The sequence below is a fragment of the Podarcis bocagei genome (assembly GCF_964188305.1).
Source record: "Podarcis bocagei genome assembly, chromosome: 9".
NCBI classification, from domain to species: domain Eukaryota; kingdom Metazoa; phylum Chordata; class Lepidosauria; order Squamata; family Lacertidae; genus Podarcis; species Podarcis bocagei.
This window is the reverse complement of record NC_138134.1, coordinates 4465453-4488253: the sequence shown is the minus strand read 5'-3', so window position 1 is coordinate 4488253 and position 22801 is coordinate 4465453. Positions and strand designations below refer to the sequence as shown.

Below are 22801 nucleotides of genomic sequence, written 5' to 3'. Positions count from 1 at the left end.
GGAAATTGCCCACAAGAAAATTTGTGTCAGATTATTAGTACAAATAAGTGGAAAACGGCTGCTACTGAGCACTCACAAATAATGAATGATGTGATGTTGACAGGTACAAACTGTTTGGAAAATAATGTGCACAAAATTTCGTTGAGCTCAACTTGTTGCCAGGACCGAGAAGGCAGAGGGCCTTTTTGGTGGTGGCACCCTCCTGTGGAACACCCTCCCTTCAGATGTCAAGGAGATAAAGAACTACATAACTTTTAGAAGACATCTGAAGGCATCCTTGTATTGGAACGTTTTTAATGTTGGATGTTTTATTATCTTTTGATATACTGTATGCTGTAAGCCTCCCAGAGTGGCTGGGGAAACACAGCCAGATGGGTGAGGTATAAATAATAAAATAATTATTATTACCTAGTTTTATGCACCAAAGTGAGGTTTTAATTTTGCATTCCTTGAACACCAGCCCCTCCTGGTAACATAGCAAGTAAATTGGGGGGGCGGAGCTGTTTGCAATGGAGGCGTGGTAGTGAGATAGAGTTGCTGTCAGAAATCCCCAGTGGGTTTGTGCAAGCCATTGGGCATTATTTAATAGCTCTTGGATCCTAACCATGCTGTGTGTTTATCATGGACACACACACACAGACATGCGCACATATGCTGCCTGGGTCCCGTGTGATCCTTGAATTTGTTTTTTGTGCACAGCAGACCATGTCTTATCATATTGCCACTTTAACAGACTTGCATTGGTTAAAATGATGTAAATAAGCAAACCAATAATGGTTTTCATAAAGCATCCAGAAAAATATTATTAAGGAAAAAATCAAGAGAAGAGTCAACATTTGACATGACTGTTCAGTTTGTTTGTTTGTTTGTTTGGTTTTTTTAAAAACTATTTGCCAATGTGATATGGGTGGTGGTGGTGCAGTTTGGGAAAAACATGATTAAAGCTTCTTTAGATATTGCATTGCGCTCTGGATCCTGGTCAAATGCAGGGCATGGTTTGGTGTAGGCAGTGGCAAAGCCTACTGTTCATTTCTTTTATACAAGACAGATACATCAGCAACAGCACATCTGAAAAAGGTGGAACACATGGTGTTGCTGCTTCAATATTCTGCTGTAAAGATTATTTATATCTGATTTCTGTAAACCAGCTATGTCAAATACATCAGTTATTTTTCCCCCCTTCTTGCAGGAAATGTAAATGTTACTCTTCAAGTATGGGATATAGGAGGCCAAACAATAGGAGGCAAGATGTTGGATAAATATGTCTATGGCGCACAGGTATGGTTTAAAAAAATATAAATTACTGTGGTTACTTATTGTTGGCTTCTCTAGGACCTTACTGTAAAAATGATAGTTTGCAGTAGAATTTTAAGAGGCTAGTAAAATGTAAACATCTGCTTAAGTGAAACTGTTTTGAACATTGGTTTTGTAGACTGAATTTTTTTAGCACAGGATTGCTTGAACAGTATTTCCTTTTATGAACGAAAGGTGCTAGTTTGTATATCCCTAACAGCTTTCCGAAACAGATGTTCATGGCCCTGCATTGTGGCTTAAGTTGAAAATAGCAGTTTTCGTCAAGGTTATTTAGATATCCCCATGGATATCTAAATAGGCATAGTGGCTGTTTTGAGTGCAGATGCTTCCTGGGGAGCAAAGGTAGAAGGAGGAAATTAAGAGCAATCCTATGCTATTAAATTCATTCAGCCAGCTGAGGTTCTAGGAGGGCAAACAAAAGAAGGCAACTAGGTAGCTAAATGTTTTTGCAGAGCAGTGAAAATGAACTGTGCTTTACAAGTAGGCAATTTTTAAAATTATCAGTAATGCTACATACATTCTTTTCTGTTCAGAATAAGAAGCATTTGAGTCAGTGCACCCTCTGTTGTTAGTAAACTACAAAAGAACACTTGATTTTTTATAGTACTGCTTTTTGGACAGCTTGATTTATAAATATGTACAATAAAACTTCCTCAAACCCACAGCCCATTTTTATTTGTGATGAACCTATTTTTGTTTTATTTTCTCCCCGAATAAAGAGAAAAATAGGTGGTTGAGGCCCAGATGAAATGGGGTGTGTGGCAATGTGTAAATATAGAGGAGGAATTCTTAATTGAAGAGGCTTGAAATTGCACATTAGTAGAAGAAAAATGGGCCAACTTGTTAAATTTTAAAGCTAGTCATTTTCAGAAATGAAGTTAACAGATGTTTATTGCAGCTTACCCAAACCTGAGTCAACCTTGCTGCATCTCTTGAGCCACATCATGTTTTCCTACGTAAGGCGAGGAAGCACTATAAAATGAGATTAAATTTAAACTCTCAGCAATATGGTAACTTCACTATATGGAAGCAAATTATATACTCAAAATTAAAAGCAATTGGGGATGTGAAATACTAGAAAATATGTTTCCCATTCAGCCAGTCCATGGAAATAGTGCCCATCTGTTCTCGAGGCATTTTTTCCAAATAAATGTATATAGATAGCTTTGATATATGAAGTATTTTGAGTGTTCAAACCATCTAATATAAATTATTTTAGTATTCCTTAGAGCAGTCTGGTCAGGTAGGTCATTATTTAGTATCTCCCTATTGCAGATGAGAGACTGAGGCTAAAAAGCAAATAGCTTGCATGAGACCATCTGCTGAATTAACTATAATAGGCACAATTTGAGCCTGAGACATCCTTATTCATATTTAGGCACTACACTAATTCTGTTACCATTTTAACTTATCAGATAACCTCTTTTCTTCCTCAATTTCTTTTGATTTCAGATTTGCTTCATTAAATTTCAATGCTGTGCTCTACAGCAGAAGTTGCACTTGAATTACAAAATTATAGCTGTGGAAATAAATTTGATACCCAGAGTGCTGGTAACTTTGTGGACATCCATATTCTAGGTTAAGTTTAAATAAGACTGCAAACTTTATTTAGACTTTATTTTTTATACCTTAGCCCAGAAAATTTTTATCATATCCCTCTGACATCTTCCATATATCTGTTTTATTGGGCATGACTGATTCAGTCTGTTGCTAGAACAAATAAACCATTGTCTGAACTTTTATATTGTCAATTTCACTCTATCATAATTTCAAGGTTAGAGATTCATAATTAAGACTCTGCAAACTTGAGGGTGATGGGAACTAGGTGCTGTCCTGCCGATGACAGTGAAGAAGAAGAAGAACTTATGTGCTCAGCAGCAAGTAATGAGTCACAGTAGCCACTACACTCAGGCTAAATGACAGGAAAGATGAGGCTACATGGGCTGGGAGTAGCAATCCAAATTTAAGAAGTCCAAGGTCAGGGCAAGGAGTTCAGAACAGCACTGAAGCAACGGAGTTGCCCTAGCAGGTTGGCAAGCTCATCTGCCAAGTTTCCAAATATAGGGCAAGGCATGCTTACTCATGAGACTGCCAAGTGTGCAGATGCTCATTGCATCAAGGAGGATGCGCCTGTTCCCAGTGTTGGGAGAACTGCCAGGCCCTGGGCAAACAGGCTGTGCCCTCCCCTTCTGACCCTGGTTTTTTAACACCTAGTGGTGGACTAACACCCTCACTGGATTCCATTGCTGTACTCCTTTCCCGGTTGGTGTGTGTGTGTGGGGGGGGGGGGGGAATGGCAGGACTGCTTCCTCAGCCAAGACAGCCACATCCTGGGAGGGGGGTGAATCTGTCTGCTTCAACCTCTGTTCCTTAGTCTCAGCCCTGTCTCCCAATGTCACCCTCCTGTTCTCCATCCTCCTTCATCTCAGCCTGCCACTGCACATGGTGACCTCAGGACTTGTTACATCATCTCCCCTCCGATGATGCCCCCCTTTCTTGGTCTTTGGATCTGGCTTCATGGGGTAGTGCCTGTGAAAGTGGTGTACCAGCTCAGAGGTGGGTACATCTATGACACCCTTCCAGGAGTGTTTGTTTAGTACATAGCCCTCCCAGTCTATCAGACTGCAGCAGACTAACATGGTGATGAGAGTCTAAAATCTGAGTCATTTCATATTCCTCTCCTTCTTCCACCATTACCAGCGCAGGGGGCATCTCCAAGATGCCACCCAAGGATGCTTGGCTGCAGAGGGGGATAAGGAGTGAATGCTGGGGGCATCCACATAGACAGGAAATGATCCTGAAATGCCATGGCGCTGATCTGTGCTTCAATTTGGAAAGGTCCTAGATGATGAGCATCCATTTTGAGGGAAGATGATGAGTGAATAGTTGCACTTTGGGTTTGAGTTTGGTGCCCTTTGGGCAATGTTTACTTGCAATTTCTTTGGATGCAGTTTTAGCCCAGCCCAGGTGCTCTTGAAGGAGTTGATGGAAGGTCTTGGACAAAGTATTTTGTGGTGGGGATCAGAGAGGGGGGCAGGGTCAGTCAGAGGCTTGTGGATGGTTTCCATAGTTGATGGGGAAAAAGGGACTGCTGGGTGGAGGGGGGGGGGACTCTTCAAGGGGAAGCATTGTGATCCAGTTGTCTTGTTGAAAATTTATACAGCAGTGCAGATATTTCAGTATTGCGCTGGGTCTGTTCTGTCTGACTGTCGTCTGTGGATGATGGGAGGAAGACTACTTGAGCTTGATACCCAAAAGTTGCAAAAGGGCTTGCTATAAATGGGCTGTGAATTAAGGTCGCCTCTCCAATATATTCCCTACATGGAGCCCATGGAGGCATAATATGTGTTGCACAAGCAGCTGGGCATCCTCCTTGGCTGCTGGAAGCCCTGGATGTGGCAAAAAAGTGAGCCATCTTGCTGAAGAGGTCCACATTACTAAAGTGGTAGTGTGATGCTTACAGGGTGGCAAATCTACACTGAAATCCATAGACAAAAATTTCCAAGACCCTGTGGATATGGGTAGAGGTTGTGACAACCTTGTAGGCTTGCATGGCATGTTTATTCCTCAGGATTTGACATACCCTTCTACAACATGAGGTGCTTTGAAACACTAGAACTCCCTAGCCATGGAATGATGAGCCATGCATTGTCCAAAGTGGCTGGCTATGAATTTCAGAAACCGCCGGAGTAGACTTGCCTCCCAAATGAGGATCTCAGTGTAGACACCTCAGTTATTCTTCCTCGTTTGTCAATTACTTTGCTTCAGTGCAGTTTCAGCTAGTATGATTAGGAGTGCAACATAACCCTTAAAATAAAGGAAACTCTTATTCTTTCAAGAGCTGTCTCTTATCTAGAACATTGCATTTTAGAACATTTTCTGTGTATGTGTCATTTTAATGCTGGTGGTGGGGAGCTTGTATGAATTAACACTGAGTAAGTGTTCAGCCTGTCTCATTTCTAAGTTCTCATAAAGATAAAATATAAATTTAGACATCTTAACATACTGTGCTTTATATATATATATTTTGCTTCTCAGGCTGTCCTCCTGGTGTATGATATCACCAACCAACAGAGCTTTGAAAATGTAGAAGATTGGTATAATGTTGTAAAGAAGGTCAACGAAGAGTCAGAAACTCAGCCACATGTGGCTCTCGTAGGCAATAAAAGTAAGTTGTTGAACTGTTGTTTAGCTGGAATGTTTTGGTGATCGAGCTAAGATGCAGGTCAGCAGTATAATCCATATGCACAGATCTGCAGTACAACTATGTGAGCCTCAGCGTTGCAGGCATTGGTACATGTGTGGTCCCTTCTATTTTACTGGCACCATTGTTCATTGATTTTGGCAGGCTCTGGCCAGTAGAATGTAATATTTCATGCATTAGACCAAATGGGGGTGCTATGTTGTGACAGCAATCACAATGTTTAGTCTGCTGGGGGTTATCACTTCATGGAAATAACCTGCTTCAGTGATTAGCAGCATGACATTACCCATAAAACTTGGGAAAAGTTGCCAGTATGTTTTCCTTATTTTTCTTATACAAAATGGTTGCATTATTCATCTTCTTTTTCTTAAACTGTGCTCAATAAACAAAACATAGCCTTAATTCCTAATAATAAAAATAATAATTCTTTGAGAGATGACTATAGCACATCATAATAAGGAAAACAAACAAACAAACAAGCCACTACCATGAGGAGCTTAACAACATAGAGGCTATTTAGTGTCATGGGGGCAAGGATAGAATGATGGGGCAAGAGCTATGTGTTAAGTCACAAGAACACTGTCAGGAGCCTAATTTCCCCTCAATCATTTTAGCAAATACTAAGGTTTGGTATTGCCCTTATCAAACAAGGTTTGGTCAATTGACTAGTCAAATATTGGTCATATATTTTAAAGTAACAATTTTATGAGAACAACAGAAAAACGTGTGTTTTTTTTTAAACTCTACAGATATGGCAATTGGCTCATTGCAGAAACAAAGTAATTTCATGTGTCACAATATACAGTACAGTGGTGCCCCGCAAGATGAATGCCTCGCAAGACGAAAAACGCGCAGGACGAAAGAGTTTTCCGTTTTTTGAGTCATTCCGCAAGACGAATTTCCCTATGGGCTTGCTTTGCAAGACGAAACGTCTTGCGAGTTCTTGCAAGTTTGTTTCCTTTTTCTTAAAGCCGCTAAGCCGTTAATAGCCGCTAAGCCGCTAAGCCGTTAATAGCCGCTAAGCCGCTAATAGCCGCTAAGCCACTAAGCCGCTAATAGCCGTGCTTCGCAAGACGAAAAAACCGCAAGACGAAGAGACTCGCGGAACGGATTAATTTCGTCTTGCGAGGCACCACTGTAGTACCTTGGTTGTCGAACAGCTTGGCTCCTGAACAAATCAGCACCCAAACGCCGCAAACCTGGAAGTGAGTGTTCTGGTTTGCGAAGGTTTTTCGGAAGCCGAATGTCCAGCATGTCTTCCACGTCTTCCGATTGAGTGCAGGAAGCTCAAGGAAGGCTTGGTTTTCAAATGGTTCTGGGTGTCGAACGGACTTCCAGAATGAATTAAGTTCAAAAACCAAGGTACTACTGTGTATTGTAAAACTTTCTATGTCACTGTTAATTACAGTAGATTCTAGAGTACTGCTCAACACAGTAGAAAAAATATTCAGTAGCTGGCCACCTGCAACAGAATAATTTAGCAGATTGAAGAGCAGCCAAGTAAAGAGCACAATAAGTGTTATGTAACTTACTATAACGGCATAACAAATGTGAATCATTCATGGGGGGAAAATCTGTTTGGTTTTTATCCTGAAACTCTAGGCTCAATAAATACAAATGCAGTATAAATAAATAAAGTGTGGATAATGAAATGAAAGCAGAAGGCAACACTGAGGCTTAATTCAGTACCTTCAGTTATTTCAGGGGCTGTTTTCTAGATTGCAGTCCAGCCCTTCACAGGAGCCTTACAGAGCAGATGGTTAGATCATGTACAAGAAGGAATTCTGAGCCACGACCTTTGCCATTGACCACTTGTATTCCTGTACCTCTTTGAAGATTCCTGCAGTTGTAGCAGGTAGCCAGTAAGAGAATCTTTGCTTTGCTGTTAGGTTTCCCTCTTGACAGCCTCAGTGCTGAGGGGCAAGCAGCCCTTCATCGTTCCTGCCCTTGACATCATAACGCAATGCAAAAGTAAGCTGTCACGGACACAGTGACATTCTTGCTTTCATAGGATACTTGGCAATGTTTGATTATAGTCAAATAATAAGTGGTCAATTTTATAGTATTTCATTTGTAAGTTGACTGAAATGCCAACGCTAACAAATCGTTACATTTACAGACTGGAAGATGCGCACTGTCTGCATTTATCACTGGAAACTTTTTAGAAAGTTATGTTTGTTTAGGTTTTCTTTCCCCTCCAAATTCCACAAACGATTGGAGTGAGGCTACAGAAAAGGCAGAATGCCCAGCCATCACAGTCCCTCCTAACTGCTGCATGGTGCAAATGTATAAAGGCAGCTTTTGATTTTCTTAACTTAGTTATTTGAAATAAGTGAATATTATTAATATGTTTATAGTTCTGTTCCCTGTGTGAAGTCTTGTTCAAGGGCTTTCAAATGCTATACTTCATGCCTTTTGTTTCCTACTGTTATCAAAGCACTTGAAAAAGCTTCATACAAATCTGCATGAATGTGATTTTCACTATGTAGAGTTTGTTCTGTTAATTTTGCACATCACTCAATGGTAACATTTTTCCTTGTGGTGTATAGAGTGGTGACTGTGTGTTTTCTTTAATTAGAATCTGTTTCTTCTTTTCTGCTTATAGAATCTTAGTACCAAAACCAAGTAGTCCACTGTCCTGGAAATAAGAACTAACATAGCTCTGGGTGCCATTTTAAAATGCACATAAATCTCAAGAGTACCGGGTAACTGTTCTGTACAGACACAGCACATACTTGATGGCCTGTCATGATTTTAAATGTTTAAGGGGGACGGAAAGTATTTATACCAATCTTGTGGACTTTCAGTTCTTGCAACTTCTGTGGATAGTTGTGATTCTGACATAATTGAACTGTAAAAATGGGAATACACCTAAAACCCCAGTAGGGTATTATTTCAATTTCTGACCTTAGGATATAGAGTAGCTTTAGAAGGGATGTAAATAACAACTTGGCAATATTAAATTTGCTTAACATCATTGTCATCAAACTTTATTATGGTTGCAGACCAGCATAAGTTACAAACATGCAAATAAATAAAATACATAAGACTTAAAGAGGAGAGGGATAAAAGCGGTTATAACTCACATGAACTTAAAGCAGACAGAGACAAAAGACAAGTGGTTGAAAGCCACTATAAGGGAGAAACATGAAGCAGCACAGGCGTTGCATTATTTGCTTAACAAATTAAGTAATGATTTAAAATTATGAAGTTCAAGCTATATGGACCTGGGCTTCTCTTGCTCTGTACTACCTGTACTACCCTGTGCTCATCTGGTACTACTGCGAAGAGGAATTGGGAAGGTCTTGCTTCCATTTTTTAAACTAACTATAGCTTAAGGCCGCTGGGAGAGATCATCAGGGGGTTTGGGCTGGGTGTTCATCAGTATGCAGATGATACCCAGCTCTACGTCTCTTTTAAATCAGAACCAGTGAAGGCGGTGAAGGTCCTGTGTGAGTGCCTGGAGGCGGTTGGAGGATGGATGGCGGCTAACAGATTGAAGTTGAATCCTGACAAGACAGAAGTACTGTTTTTGGGGGACAGGGGGCGGGTGGGTATGGGGAACTCCCTGGTCCTGAATGGGGTAACTGTGCCCCTGAAGGACCAGGTGCGCAGCCTGGGAGTCATTTTGGACTCACAGCTGTCCATGGAGGCGCAGGTTAATTCTGTGTCCAGGGCGGCTGTCTACCAGCTCCATCGGGTACGCAGGCTGAGACCCTACCTGCCTGCGGACTGTCTTGCCAGAGTGGTGCATGCTCTAGTTATCTCCCACTTGGACTACTGCAATGCGCTCTACGTGGGGCTACCTTTGAAGGTGACCTGGAAACTGCAATTAATCCAGAATGTGGCAGCTAGACTGGTGACTGGGAGTGGCCGCCGGGACCTGAGAGATGTGCATTGGCTCCCAGTACGTTTCTGAGCACAATTCAAAGTGTTGGTGCTGACCTTTAAAGCCCTAAACGACCTTGGATGGTCATCTGTCATGCATACTTTAGTAGAGATTCCTGCATTGAAAGGGTTGGACTAGATCCCTCAAGATCACTTCCAACTTTACAATTTTATCATTTTCTGATTTTGTATGAATACAGCATTTTAAGGCTTAAATGAAATGGTTCCTTCAGAACAAAGATAAACTTCTCTTCCTTTGCTTTTGTGTTGTCTTCTGTATACTCTGAGGTTCCATAATTAAGCTGTTTTCCCATTCCTACCATCCATGTTTCTCACCTTGTTTTATTTCCTAGTCTATTATACTTGCTACCTTTGTAGTTCCTCTGCATCCAATGAATCAAACTTGCCTATGAAAGCATTTAACTGCAATAAACCTGCTAATCATTAAGATGCAAGGAATCAAATTTCTGGCATAGCAACATGCTGGAGTCAGTAATCTTAGAATCAGCTGTCCAGATCTGGGCTGTGAATACAGCAACCTTTGATATACATGGTGACCATTTCGCGTGGGGTTCCGTTCCTGGCTCCTGCATGTGTTGGTGGAGCACGTATAAGTGCGCACCGCCCCATCCTGCCCTGGCCCCATTCTGCCTTCTTTTGGGTTCAAAAGGACCCCTGCCTCATTGATCGCATGTCAATTGGACACACCTAAAATGGTTGCTGCCTGTATTACACTAGCAATTTACTGGATTTAATTGAGCAATGTATGGGGCTCTCCTGCCCTCCCACTCCACTTACCTTGAACTGAGTTACATGGAGTGCTAAAAGTGGATGTTTAACTTTTGCCTTACTTTGATTTGTTTGGCCTGTGTGCAATGGGAAAAAATAAAATGACTAAGTGTAAAAATTAATAACCTGATCCTATGTGTGTTTCTTTGGAAGGAAGTTCCACTGGTTTCAGTTGTGATTGCTCCCAAGAAAGTGTGTGTAAGTATATACCCTTACCTGAGCAAGTACCATTGAACTAAGTGAGGCTTACCTCTAAACAGACACACATACCAAATTTTTCGCTCCATAAGACACACTTTTCCCTCCTAAAAAGTAAGGGGAAATGTGTGTGCATCTTATGGAGCAAATGCAGGGGGGAGGCAGGCGGGAAAAGCCCCCAAGAGCCGCACACAAGCTCCGCGCGGCTCTTGCGGGCTTTTCCCCAGGAGGGAGAAGGGAGTGACGCAGCCAGTCAGTCCCTTCTCCCTCCTCGTAGAAAATCCCGCAAGAACCGCACGCTCTTTAAAGCAGCTCTTGGGTAGCCCGCGAAGCCTCCGCAGGGTAGCGGGATGAAGGCTCCCTGCTGCCCTGTGGAGGCTTCGTGGGCTACCCCAGAAGCCAGAACAGCTAGAGACAGCGCTTCCTCCACCTCCCGCAAAAGCCCCCAAGAGCCGCGCTCCCTTTAAAGAGCCACGCGGAGTGTGTGTGTGTGTGTGTGGCTCTTGGGGGCTTTTCCCCAAGGAGGGAGAAGGGCAGCCCGTCACTCTTTGGGGAAAAGCCCCCAAGAGCCACACACACACTGCGTGGCTCATGAAAGGGAGCGCTTTGTATGTATGGGATGCATACAGGCTCTGCTCAGCGCTCCATTTAAATAATATTTTTTTTCTTGAATTCCCCCTCTAAAAACTAGGTGCACGTTATGGTCAGGTGTGCCTTATGGAGTGAAAAATACGGTAGATTTCAATCTAAATTGCACTGTAAGTTTCCCAAATTACCTGCTAAAGACCCCCAAAAAAACATTTCCTCTGGTATGTGATTATTTTATATTTCAGTCTTGAAATAAATTACTAGGGTGGCATACAGTACTAAATAAAATTGCAACAACAGTATTAAAAACATGAGAAGGACAGTACAGCGGTACCTCGGGTTAAGTACTTAATTCATTCCGGAGCTCTGTTCTTAACCTGAAACTGTTCTTAACCTGAAGCACCACTTTAGCTAATGGGGCCTCCCGCTGCTGCCGTGCCGCCAGAGCATGATTTCTGTTCTCATCCTGAAGCAAAGTTCTTAACCTGAGGTGCTATTTCTGGGTTAGCGGAGTCTGTAACCTGAAGCGTATGTAACCTGAAGCGTATGTAACCCGAGGTACCACTGTACCTCGGGTTACACATGTCACTGGAATTTTGTTCCCATCTCCTTTTGTGTACTTCCAAAAGGCATGCTAAGAGCATTCACTACTAGTTGCATTCATTCCCTTTGCAAAAAGTGAACTTCCTCAAAAGTTGCTGTTTCCTTACCAGGCTGTCAGATAGAAAATTGATTTGACTGGACAACTGAGCTTCTGTTATGCTCTGAAGGTTTTCTTTTCACTATCCACTTGTTGGAGGTCAACTGCTTGATACGAAGTGGTCAGCCATTATTGCGGGGGGAAATGATGCTTAGAAATGCTGCAGAAAGTTGTTCTAATGAATCAATCCCATAAATATTTTAATTGCATTGCAGTCAATCATTATGTTGCCATGGCTCTTAGAAGATGATGTAGCTGCTTGCTTATCATTATCCAGTGTACCTAGAACTGATCTTAAGGACTTTCCTTTCTTCCACTACAGGCTTCCCATCCCACCCAGTTCAGAAAATAAAAGAACAAGTTATACTAATTTCTATTTAATACCAGTGACTACTATGGCAAAATATTTTTGTTACATAAGGTTTCCCCCTATTGGTTCCTTAGTCCTGACAAACTCAATCAGTGCTTCCTCCCTTTATCACATCTATAAGCAAAACATGCAAGTGTCAAGTCAACATTCCTGCTGGATAAATTGTGACCTAAAATTAACCCAGACTGCATAGGAGCTGCTGTTACTTGATTTACAGCTGGCTGGTTAGCCTGAGGGCAGTTGTTATCAGCAACTTGTAGAAGGGGTAGGAATTATCGGTCAGCATTGTAGGGTGGATGGAAGAATGATACCTTTTCTCACAGATATTATCCAGATCCTTTCCTAAGCAGAGTCCAATAAGTCAGGTTTTTAAACAGCCATTGTGATGGATGGGCCTGAGAAGAGAGTGCATCAGTGCTAATTAAAAATGTTGATGGTATATTCGACTGAGTGATGATTAATTGATGCTGGAGTGCTTTCTCTGAGCAGGAAATGTTGTACTGTTGTAGTGTGAAGTTTAAAGGTTACATTTTAATGTAACTCATAAGGTTAATGCATTGAGCTGCCTGTTCTATTGGGATAACTTAATTGCTCTTAAAACTGTAGAGTTTAGTTAATTCTAGGTACTCAGTAAAAATTTACTAATTTCTGCACAAATAAGCTTAGGAGTTTTCAAGTACAGTGGTACCTCAGGTTACATACACTTCAGGTTACATACGCTTCAGGTTACAGACTCCACTAACCCAAAAAATATTACCTCAGGTTAAGAACTTTGCTTCAGGATGAGAACAGAAATCATGTTCCGGCGGCGTGGCGGCAGCAGGAGGCCCCATTAGCTAACGTGGTGCTTCAGGTTACAAACAGTTTCAGGTTAAGAACAGACCTCTGGAACAAATTAAGTATGTAACCAGAGGTACCACTGTAAACTGGCTTGTAAATGCTATTTTTTGTTTGTACTGAGTAATGAATTTTTACACTGTGGGATAAGACAGCACTACACTGGATTTCGATAGGTTAGGATATCCTCAAATGCAGCTTAGACTCCCTTGTTTTATAAAAGAAGAAAACTATAACACTTCTGTGTAAATGTATCATACAATAATGTTTTGGATATCTACAGATGAGTTCTTTAAAACTGATATCTGATTTGATTTTCTGCTCCATTCCACAAATTAAAGTCCCTGCGCAAATTCCTAGTTTGCAATTTAACATCAGTATACTGGCTGGAATCTAGGGTCACGGATTGGCTTTGTTGGGAACCCTAGCCCGCCAGAGATCACCGACCAGTGCGACCAAGGCAGTTTCAGTCCCATGGTGAGGCCTGAATCCTGATGGGAAGGGATCCAAATGGTCCGCATCCTCCAGGCGTGCTTAGAGTTGTTCAGCAACCGCTCGCTCAATCACCTTGCCTAAGAATGGTAGATTTGAGACTGGGCGATAGTTGGCCATATTGGCCAGGTCTAAAGATGTTTTTTTTAAGATGCGGTTTAATGACCGCCTCTTTCAGCAGGTCTGGGAAGGCTCCCTCGCAGAGGGAAGCATTCACCACCCCACCGCCCAGACCTTCCCAGCTTGCTTTTATCAGCCAGGATAGACAAGGATCAAGAGGAAGGGTGGTTGGTTTCACTTGTCCAAGCAGCCTGTCCACATCCTCGGAGGGAACAGATTGAAATTGATCTAACCTTAGAAAGCATGATATGAAGCATGATGATGTCCATAGAATGATTGGATTCATATAGTGGTGTTGGTATGTTTATGAAGGACGCAATCCAACAGAAAGTTCTCATTTGGAAGCTCTATTGATTATCTCTTGTACAGTTCCCATTCACTTTAATGGGGCTTGTACAGGAAAATTACCCAGTAGATTGGACTGTTTCCAGTATTAGCCTTTCTCACACTAGACCCATGGCTAACTTAGGTCCGCTTATTTCAATGGGTCTATTGAATATAAATTAGTTGGAGACAACCCATTGGGCTTTTAACAGCAACAATAAGTCTAAGAAACAAATTTGCTTCAGAGTTTGGGATGATATTCCCAGATATTCCCAGTCCTGTGAAATACCCTAACAATTGAGATTCAGCTGGTGCCTTCTCTGCCAGTTTTTAAATGCCTGTTGAAAACTTTCTTATTTCACCAGGCCTATGCAGGCAAGTAAGAGTACATCCGCCACAATGGTCTACTGATGTTTGTTTTTGATTCTTTTGCTTTTAATTTGTCTTTCTTTTTTATTATTTTACTGTATGGCTTTATGTTTTTATATTGTAAACCGCTGTGATATATTTTTGATACGGCAGTATATTAATATTTTTATAAATAAAATAGATAGGTGATTCTACCTTTGTGTTTAAGTAGAACTATTTTCTGGCAGCATTGTTCATATTTGGTAATGTTACAACAAATGAAGAGCTTGTACCATGGAAAGCCGTTAATCTACTGTGGACAGAAGTGGAATATAGAAAAGGAAATAAATCAGAAAACACATGAATGTCTCATTCGGTAGTCAACTGTGAATAATATTGTGTTGCCTAACTGCACCAACTACTTTAAGAAAAAAAATGTTAGTTTCTCCAGTAGCTAGGTTAATGATTCTTGGCTTTAAAACAGAATGGTTCATTGTTATCCATCAATTAAAAGAAAATATTCTATAGTCCTTTTTATAAAGTTGTTGCCTATAAGAAGGGCATAAATAAGAGTTATAATTATTATCAGCTGAGCTTGGACATAAAATTACATTTTTGCAAAACACATTTAGCACGGTTTTGGATAATTGGCATTAACCCTGCACAGTGATTTGGCTTTATGGATTCAAGCATTATATGTGGTTGCACTGCTGCAGCAAAAGGTTAAGTATTAATGGAAAATGTTCACAGCTCTTTTACTCAAAGAAAACATGTTACTTGTAAGTTTTCTTTTGATTTTTCCTTTTACAGTTACATTGAATGTCTTCATTCATTTAGCCATCCATAAAGCAAATATTGTTGCACATGCAGTGGATAATAAGTCTTTTTAGGACTACTTGTGTGGCATGTCACAGATCATTAACTGCAAGTAACCACCTGACTTGAGGGAAGTCTGGAAGCATCATTACAGTGAAATGAGCTTTTATTTCTGTATCACTGCAGCACATTGATTTGTAGGAATGTCTCCATTAGCTACTGTGGAAATATATCCTCACCAAAGGAAGCTGATGATAGAGGGTAACTAATGTTCGATTGTAAGAGGGATGTTAATACGGGGCATTTTGCACAGGGTTTGAAAAGGGGAGTGCAAATATCTTTAAGAATTTCTGCAAAGCTTCTACATGCCATTAAGTATTTTATTTTTTCACAATTGTTATTTTCACTAAAAAGTGAGTCAAATTTGGAACTGTAATAAAACTTTGCAGCCAGCGTACAGTGTTGTTGCTTATGTTGCAAATTCATCTAATCTGTACACTCACTAAATATAATGTTTGTTTACTGATCCGGTGGTATGGCCATGTGTGTGTTGGGTGGGGAGCAAGGCAGAGGAGGGAGATGACCATCTACTCAAGAGAGTCTACTAATAACACTTCCCAGTGTTGTTACTTTGGACAAAAAAAATACATACTGAAAAGCAAATCCTCACAAAAGGATATTCTAATGCTCCTTTTACAATTGTTTATGTTCTAGCTTAACTATTTGATACGCTATTCACAACGCTTATAAGCAGAATGCAACTTTAACAGTAATGTTAACATAGAGGTTACTGACAAACCAGCATGTGGGGGAAAATTACTTCACAGTGGAGGGTGTGTATGCTTTCCTGCATACTGCTTTTTCTCTTGATTCATCCACCACCCCTGCTCCCATCTTTTCTCTCCGCCAAGATCTTGAAATGTGCTTGCCACTCAAGTGGGTAAAATGACTGGCGGCTGAGAAAATGGTTAAGCACTGCCTCCTGTCCACCATTTTCCTCTGCAAAATGCTCACTACCATCACTTTATGTAAAAAGGGCAAATACAGGGTTTGGAATCCCTGTGTATGTTGCTGAACATGTAGTTCTGGACTTAGCTGTTTCATCAGTGAATTCATATACTTATACTGTATCATTTAAATGTTCTTCTGTTCCATTTCTAATAACCTAATGGTTACAAACAGAAGACAGTACTGGACATAACATCACTTCTCTTGAATGACAAGCTGATATAGGTTCAAAAAGAGGCAAAAGAACTCTGGGGAAGGTGTTTAAGAATCTGGTGACTTGAGCATAATTTGTCCTGGCCCCAGTTAAATAATTTGATATATTCATTTTTCTACAGAAGTGTGCTTGTTTCTAGCTAGCATTAGTTCTTTTTCTACATGGTGTTTAGGTGAGCACCTCATAGCTTGATAAGTTAATATATGAAAAGCTGATTTTGGTTAGTACTTTCTTCTGTACATATTGAGTTTATGTAATTAATTATCATTCATTAATTTCATATTACAGTGCCTCATATCTTGCCAGTTTTCTTCTCAATTGACTCATCCTTGTAAGACATAAGTTGACCAGTTACTGAGTTACAATAAAAAGGAATATAATTAAGCACCTACAAATATATTGTTCATCATTTGGTCATATTAAAATTTACACACAGAGCAGGGAAACATATTACAATTAATCAGTAATAAGTAAAATCTGTTGTGTAATATTTTCAGAACATTAATTTTCATGGAGGACTCTGCATTCCTTGTTTCTAGCATGCGAAGTGGTACTGCCTTTCTGCTCGTCATGGAACAAAGTTAGCCCATTTCTTGAATTCGGATACTAACTGACCCCTCACAAATTAGCTGCAAGTTTGTTAATTAGTCTTTGTGACAACTAGAAGTGCTTGAGTAATCTTTGCCAACTCTGATACAAACTGACCTGCAGTCTTGGGAGAAAGGAAATAAGCAACATGAAGGGAGGCAGTGGGCTACCATGAGCTGTGGTAGTGAGATGAGAAAACAACCATTATAAGCTAAAGAACACACCCCTTAGGGTGTGTCTGAACCTACATTTGTGTCCAGCACACTAAGAGGTTTAGGATCTTTTGGTGGAGTTAAAATGCCTAAGGCGTTCACACACCAGAGGAATAAAGAACTGGATTATTTATGGTTTTGTATACATTCCTATTAGCTCTGTTTAAGCATTCAAAGACTGAATTGAGTTGATTTGGCATTTGTCTGTCTCGTGAGACAATGGAGTGCGCCTCAGGGGGTGAAGTCAAATTAATGGAGAATCACAGTGCCTGCTGTGTCTGCAGTAAGAGAGGTCCCTTCCATAGGTTTATAGGCTAAATTCAGACAGAAAGAAGACAGCAGCAGAAGGGAAAGGTGTATTACTATTTTTGCTGTGAAACAATACTTAAGAGCAGTCATTTTCAACCAGGGCGCCATCAGTGGCAAAGCTGCATGCTCCGGCACTGGGGGCGGAGAGCAGGCGGGGGCATGGCTGGCGCACATCCTGGGGGCGTGCCACCCGCGGGGGTGTGGTGCCCGGTGCAGTGGGGGGGGCGGCGCATGTCTGGAGGACCCCCGGCCGCGATGGTACCCCCTCCCCGATGGTGCTGGGGGCGGTGCGCTCCCCCCCATTCCTCTGCCAGTGAGTGCCATGGCACCCTGGGGTGCCTTGAATGACGGTCAGGAATGCTGAAGGCAACACTGGCCTCCATTCTTCTGTTTCAGACATGATTTTCAGCCATGTTGGTGTAATTTTCAAAGTCATACTGAGAGTTTGTATGCTTGTGTGAAGAAAACATTTTTGTCCCCATTAGTGGGTTTGCCAATAAAAGTTTGGTGGAGTTGTGAGTGAAGTGTAGATTTTGTTAGGCTTCTGCACTCAATAGATTAGCACACCCTGTTTTCTATGGTGTGTATGTAGGTAAATGTCTTAATATTTATGTGGTTTTCTCCCATATAACCTCTTTAGGTGTAAAGCCTGAAATTGCACAATGGCAAAGTAAATATGAAATTATTAGGGAAATGTTCCATCATTGAACTTATGAAAAGTCAGTGGTGATTTGTTTTTGAATAAGCTACCTGGGTATTTACTTATTTCCCCTGTTCCTTCAAAAGCTGACAAGAGGGACGGCAAAGGACAACGTTCAGCGTCTTTTCTATGCTCTTGCAGAGTTACAGCACAAGCCCTTCCCCTTGTCTCCATGTATATATTGCAATTCCTATAGGAATTTTGAAACTTAGGTATGATACCAAAAGGAGTATCAATTTTGGGGCCTGGCAACTGTTGGAAATAGCATCCTGGGTAGAAATCTAAACAGATTTTATTTTATTTTAAGGAATCAGATGTGATAAAAAATATATTTGATGTAAACGGAAATTTTAAATGACCAGGTAGTTTTCTCATTAGAAAACTAATAATTTTCTTAAGCTGTCTTCCTGATAGAAAGCATAACTGCAGACTCAGTGGACTTCCTTTGGTGTTTATAACTTAACTTCCAGTATAAGAACAAAGCCAATCCAAAGATTTTCAGAGAGTTTGAGTAGCTGCATGCTCAGGAAGTTGATCACTTGGGCAATAATACAGGTTTCTGAGCACAGCCAGTACTTTTTCCAGCTGCTTTATGGTGATATCTTGAAGCTTAAAATGTAATCTGTATGGGTAAGCCAGAAAAGCCACTTTATATTAAAGCAGGCCTGGACAGTAAATCACAACTGACCAGCTGGCACCACTACTAAGGTAATAAATGTATTTATTAAAAAATCTAATCAGAAGAATTATATTAAAAAGTAAGGTGTAATTTCTACACATCAGCAGATAGAATTTAAAAGTAAAACCGGGAAGTGTTCTAGATTAAGGCCCAAATTTATGAACATCTGTTCTGGCAGTTCCTGTGCAAAAGTCATGCTCTTCACAATAAAAGTGTGAAACATGTTTCTCTCCTTCTGCCCTCTTGCATTAATTGTGCTTTTCTGCAGTTCATAAACCTCTTGTTTGACCTTACATGAGTGGCTTTCCATCGTCTTTACACACTTGTTAAAGTAATTACTCTGTTATTTGCCCAAAAGCAAGTGCTGTCACAGCATCAGAGCTGTGGAGCAGTGCAAAGGGGGTGACATGTTTCCATTTATTTATTTCAAAAATACAATATTCTGAGTAGTTCATGAGCTTTGAATATTTTTTCATTGTGAGTTCAAAATTATATCAGTGCTAAAATAATGCTAGAGATTGAACATTGATAGAGCTGTATATGTTGCTGCATTTTCATAGAAGCGCTTACAAGCGGAATAATTCTGCCTTCATAGGAATATACACTTTTCTTAAAAATAAATGCACTGTATGGAGCTGAAGGTAGGCTTGACCTTATATGGACAATGCTATCTGAAAACTCTGAAGCTAGGGGGTTTGCCAAATCTAAGGCCAAGGCTTCAGTGTCATATTTTCATGTTACTTATTCTTATAGTGGTAAATCAATGTAGGATACAGGCTCAGATTTAGAAAAGTCTAAAGAGAACATTGCTTTTGAAATAGGAATATTTACACAAGGTTAACTTTCCATTAATTAAACTAAAACAGCTGTTTAAGGCACCCACTTAATTTTTGTGGAACTATTTTATGTGTTTTTACCTCACTTCTTTCTCTGGATTTCTCTCCACTGGCATCAGCACAGCTGCATCGCCCATTCCATTCCCCCTTTAACCTCTATTTTTAATTAAGAAACTTTAAATCAAATTCCTTTTTTAAAGCTTCTAGCTTAGATTTGGGAAAATAAAAACTTCACATCTAGCCCAGAGGTAGCTGAACAGCTGTTTAAGAGCAATAAGCAAAAGTTGCTTGTAAAAAGAAAAGAAAAAGAGTTTTTAAAAGTAAAATTTCCACTTAGATAGGTTTCACCTATCCAAACTTCTTTAGTTTGAGTTAGCTTCATAACATCCACCCTCACCAATTTTTTATGCAAGAAGAAACAAGCATTCATGTAATAGCAATATCAAGACCCTTGCTGCTGCTGTTACTGGTTTTGTGACTAAGGATGCAATCCTAACCCAATTTATCTGCCTGATTGAATTTGTTAGTTTAAATTAGGAATCTCTTTTCATGAAAACATCTTGAAATGATGAACAAGAAAGAACCAACCTGGTTCTTGAGCTGTTTTAAAGGAAATTCGCCAAAATTTGTACTTCTGACATGGGTTGCCTGGATTTTCCTGGACATTTCAGTGATTTCCACCCGGATACTGTTTCCGACTGCCGAATCCCAGCTATGTCCGGGAAATTCCGGACGTATGGCAGCCCTAGATAACCAGCCTTATATAATCAACATGCTTAAGTCTAATTAATGCATGAAGAGGTTAATACCATAGAGTAAGCTGTCCTGACCAGTGTAGCGAGGTCACTTCCCCTTACCTTGGGAGGAAATGGGTAATCAAGCCTATTGTTTTCACCTGCACTCTACCTGAGCAGCTTAGCATGCAAAGAGGTTTCAGCTGGTTGTTCCAATTCAGACACCCTTGAATTCTTATACCAATAATATAGGGTCTTTCACCACTTTGTAACTAAGCCAAGGTTTACTGCCTGTGCAACTTTTTCTGAATGCTGTATGGAAAAGCACATAAAACCGTTTAAAACTTATCAAACATGTGGTATTTTTCTATACCAGGGAAAGAGGGAAATTCTGAAACTCACTTTAAAGGAAATTTTAAAGGCCTAACAGCCTATATTTGCTTTGGTGCATATTTTGTGATTTTAAATCTCTACTGAGATTCTCTCGCCCAAAGAGTACTTGCCTCAAACTTGGATCTTGACATCCAGGGAATTCTTATCTATTTTACCTTGAACCAACAGTTTCAACTTCAATACAACTTCAATTTCTCCAACAGTTTGGCAGCTGGTCAAGATACTCAAAGTACTGTACTGACAAATTTATCAGTAAAACAAAGCGTTTGTAAGTATTGATTTGCATTTGAAATTCAGCTTAGAATTTAAGAAGTGCTGCAATTATTCTGAATATTGCCAATACATTTTTCTACACTTGATTGGTCTCAGGTTTTTTAAAATTCCCAGACACTATGTTTTAAAAATAATTGCTGTTCAATATTTAAAAAATAAACACTTAGTATGTTATTGGTACTTTAAACAGCTGCTTGTTCACTTACTATAGGGAAAAAGGTACTTTATCTTGGGACCAATCTATACTTGACATTAAGTCTCTGCATCTGCCATGTTCCATTCATATCTTTCTTTCTTCCCCTTTTTCCTGTATCCTCTACAGCCCCCTATAGCCAGGCTAAATTAGTCTTTGCTCTCTTCCACACACTCTTTTGCACTTGATCTGGCTGTTAGGAGAGAGACACTGCCACAGATGAGTGCCAAATTACAGTGCTGAGTCATAAAAGTAGAATTGGATAGCTATGATACAGAAAAGCAGCAGTAAATTGCATAGTAACATTGAGTAATGGCTTCTACTCCTGCGCCAGTCTTGTTTGTATGCTATGAAAGGTTTGGAACAAGAATGCAGATTATGACTTAATGCTAGACATTTATAACAGCAATAATACTAGTTTGGCCTGAAATTTGTAAAATGTTGTTATGTCTTAGGAGAGTAATTTGTTTGGTGCAGAGGTACAGAGGAGGAAAAATCTAAGCTATCCAAATCTTTATTACCTCTGCTGGATATGGTGAATGAATAAGCTTGGAATGTCTGTGGAACCAAGTTGTGTTGGCACTCTTGGAAGTACATAATTGAGAGCAGTTGAAAAAAGCTCCATAGGTCAGAACAGACTTTTTATGGATCTATTGAAAGGCAGTTGTGCACAGGGATACCTGTTGAAACTATTGAGAAACTGAAAAAAAACTTTAATTCAGCTGCATTTCTCCAGTACAAACTATTCAAAACAACAATAGCGCTATGCAGCTTACCTTTTTGCTTTCCTTGCAAGAGTCCTACATTGGGGCCCAGGGCCAAGGCAGGCATTGAACAGAGAATATCAAACCATTAGTCCTGCCCTGTTCTATTCCACTTGGGATTGATCTTTATAGCTTACTGTTCTTTATGGTTTTTTTTCATTTAGTGTATGAAAAGCTTAAGTTTAGAATTATTCCAGCATCAGTCTATAGGGCAGTGCAAACATTAGTGCATGAGAGAAACCTAAAGCATGCTTGCAATCAAATTAATTTTTCTTCCATTGCCTAATAATCTGAGTGGGGCATAAACTGTTTATTATGTATTTGAAATAACTTTCTGGAGGTTGTTAATATGACACATAGTTTGGCTGGCAAGAGCATAAGCAGAGTGCTTTAGAAGCTTTCCTGATAACCTAAATTATTGCATAAATCTATCCCAGAATTTTGTTTATTTCAGATTTTTAGCTCATTACCTCAAACTAGCAATATGTTTGTTTTTCAGTAGGGGATCACTGAAAGCATGGGATTTCAGTAAGTAAAGAGGTTTGCAAATACAGTACAAAAGACATTCCATTATTTGCGTTTTTTCTTGTTTGAGAGAGAATATACTATAATTATTTGAAGTTGCAAATGCAGTAAAAGAGTGCTTGCAAAGACACTTCTGTGTTGGGGTGCCTAGTTGCTGGGGTGTGGGGAGCAAGCTAAATGTTTTAGGGAGGGGTGGCTAGTTCCTCTGATGCTGGAGGCCTACAGCTCACTAGACTATTCAGGCTGCTGTTGATTAGCATCCAGCAACATTTGGAGGGCCACAGGTTAGCACTCACCCCAGTTTAAGCCAAGGTGAGCCAGAAGTTAAAATGTTAAATCAGTATGGATATGGATACTTAAAAAAACCTGAAGGTTCAATACATTA

At 40.2% G+C, this 22801-nt stretch overlaps 1 protein-coding gene across 2 annotated transcripts in view; it reads left to right on the top strand.

Annotated features, from left to right (window-relative positions):
• Window positions 1-22801, top strand: part of RAB28 (RAB28, member RAS oncogene family) — a 56594-nt gene that overhangs the window by 15869 nt on the left and 17924 nt on the right. For both annotated transcript variants that reach the window (XM_081207962.1, XM_081207963.1), the window contains exons 3-4: window positions 1190-1278; window positions 5353-5482. In XM_081207962.1, coding sequence (XP_081064088.1) covers window positions 1190-1278; window positions 5353-5482 — 219 coding nt within the window. The remainder of the gene's footprint in view (window positions 1-1189; window positions 1279-5352; window positions 5483-22801) is intronic.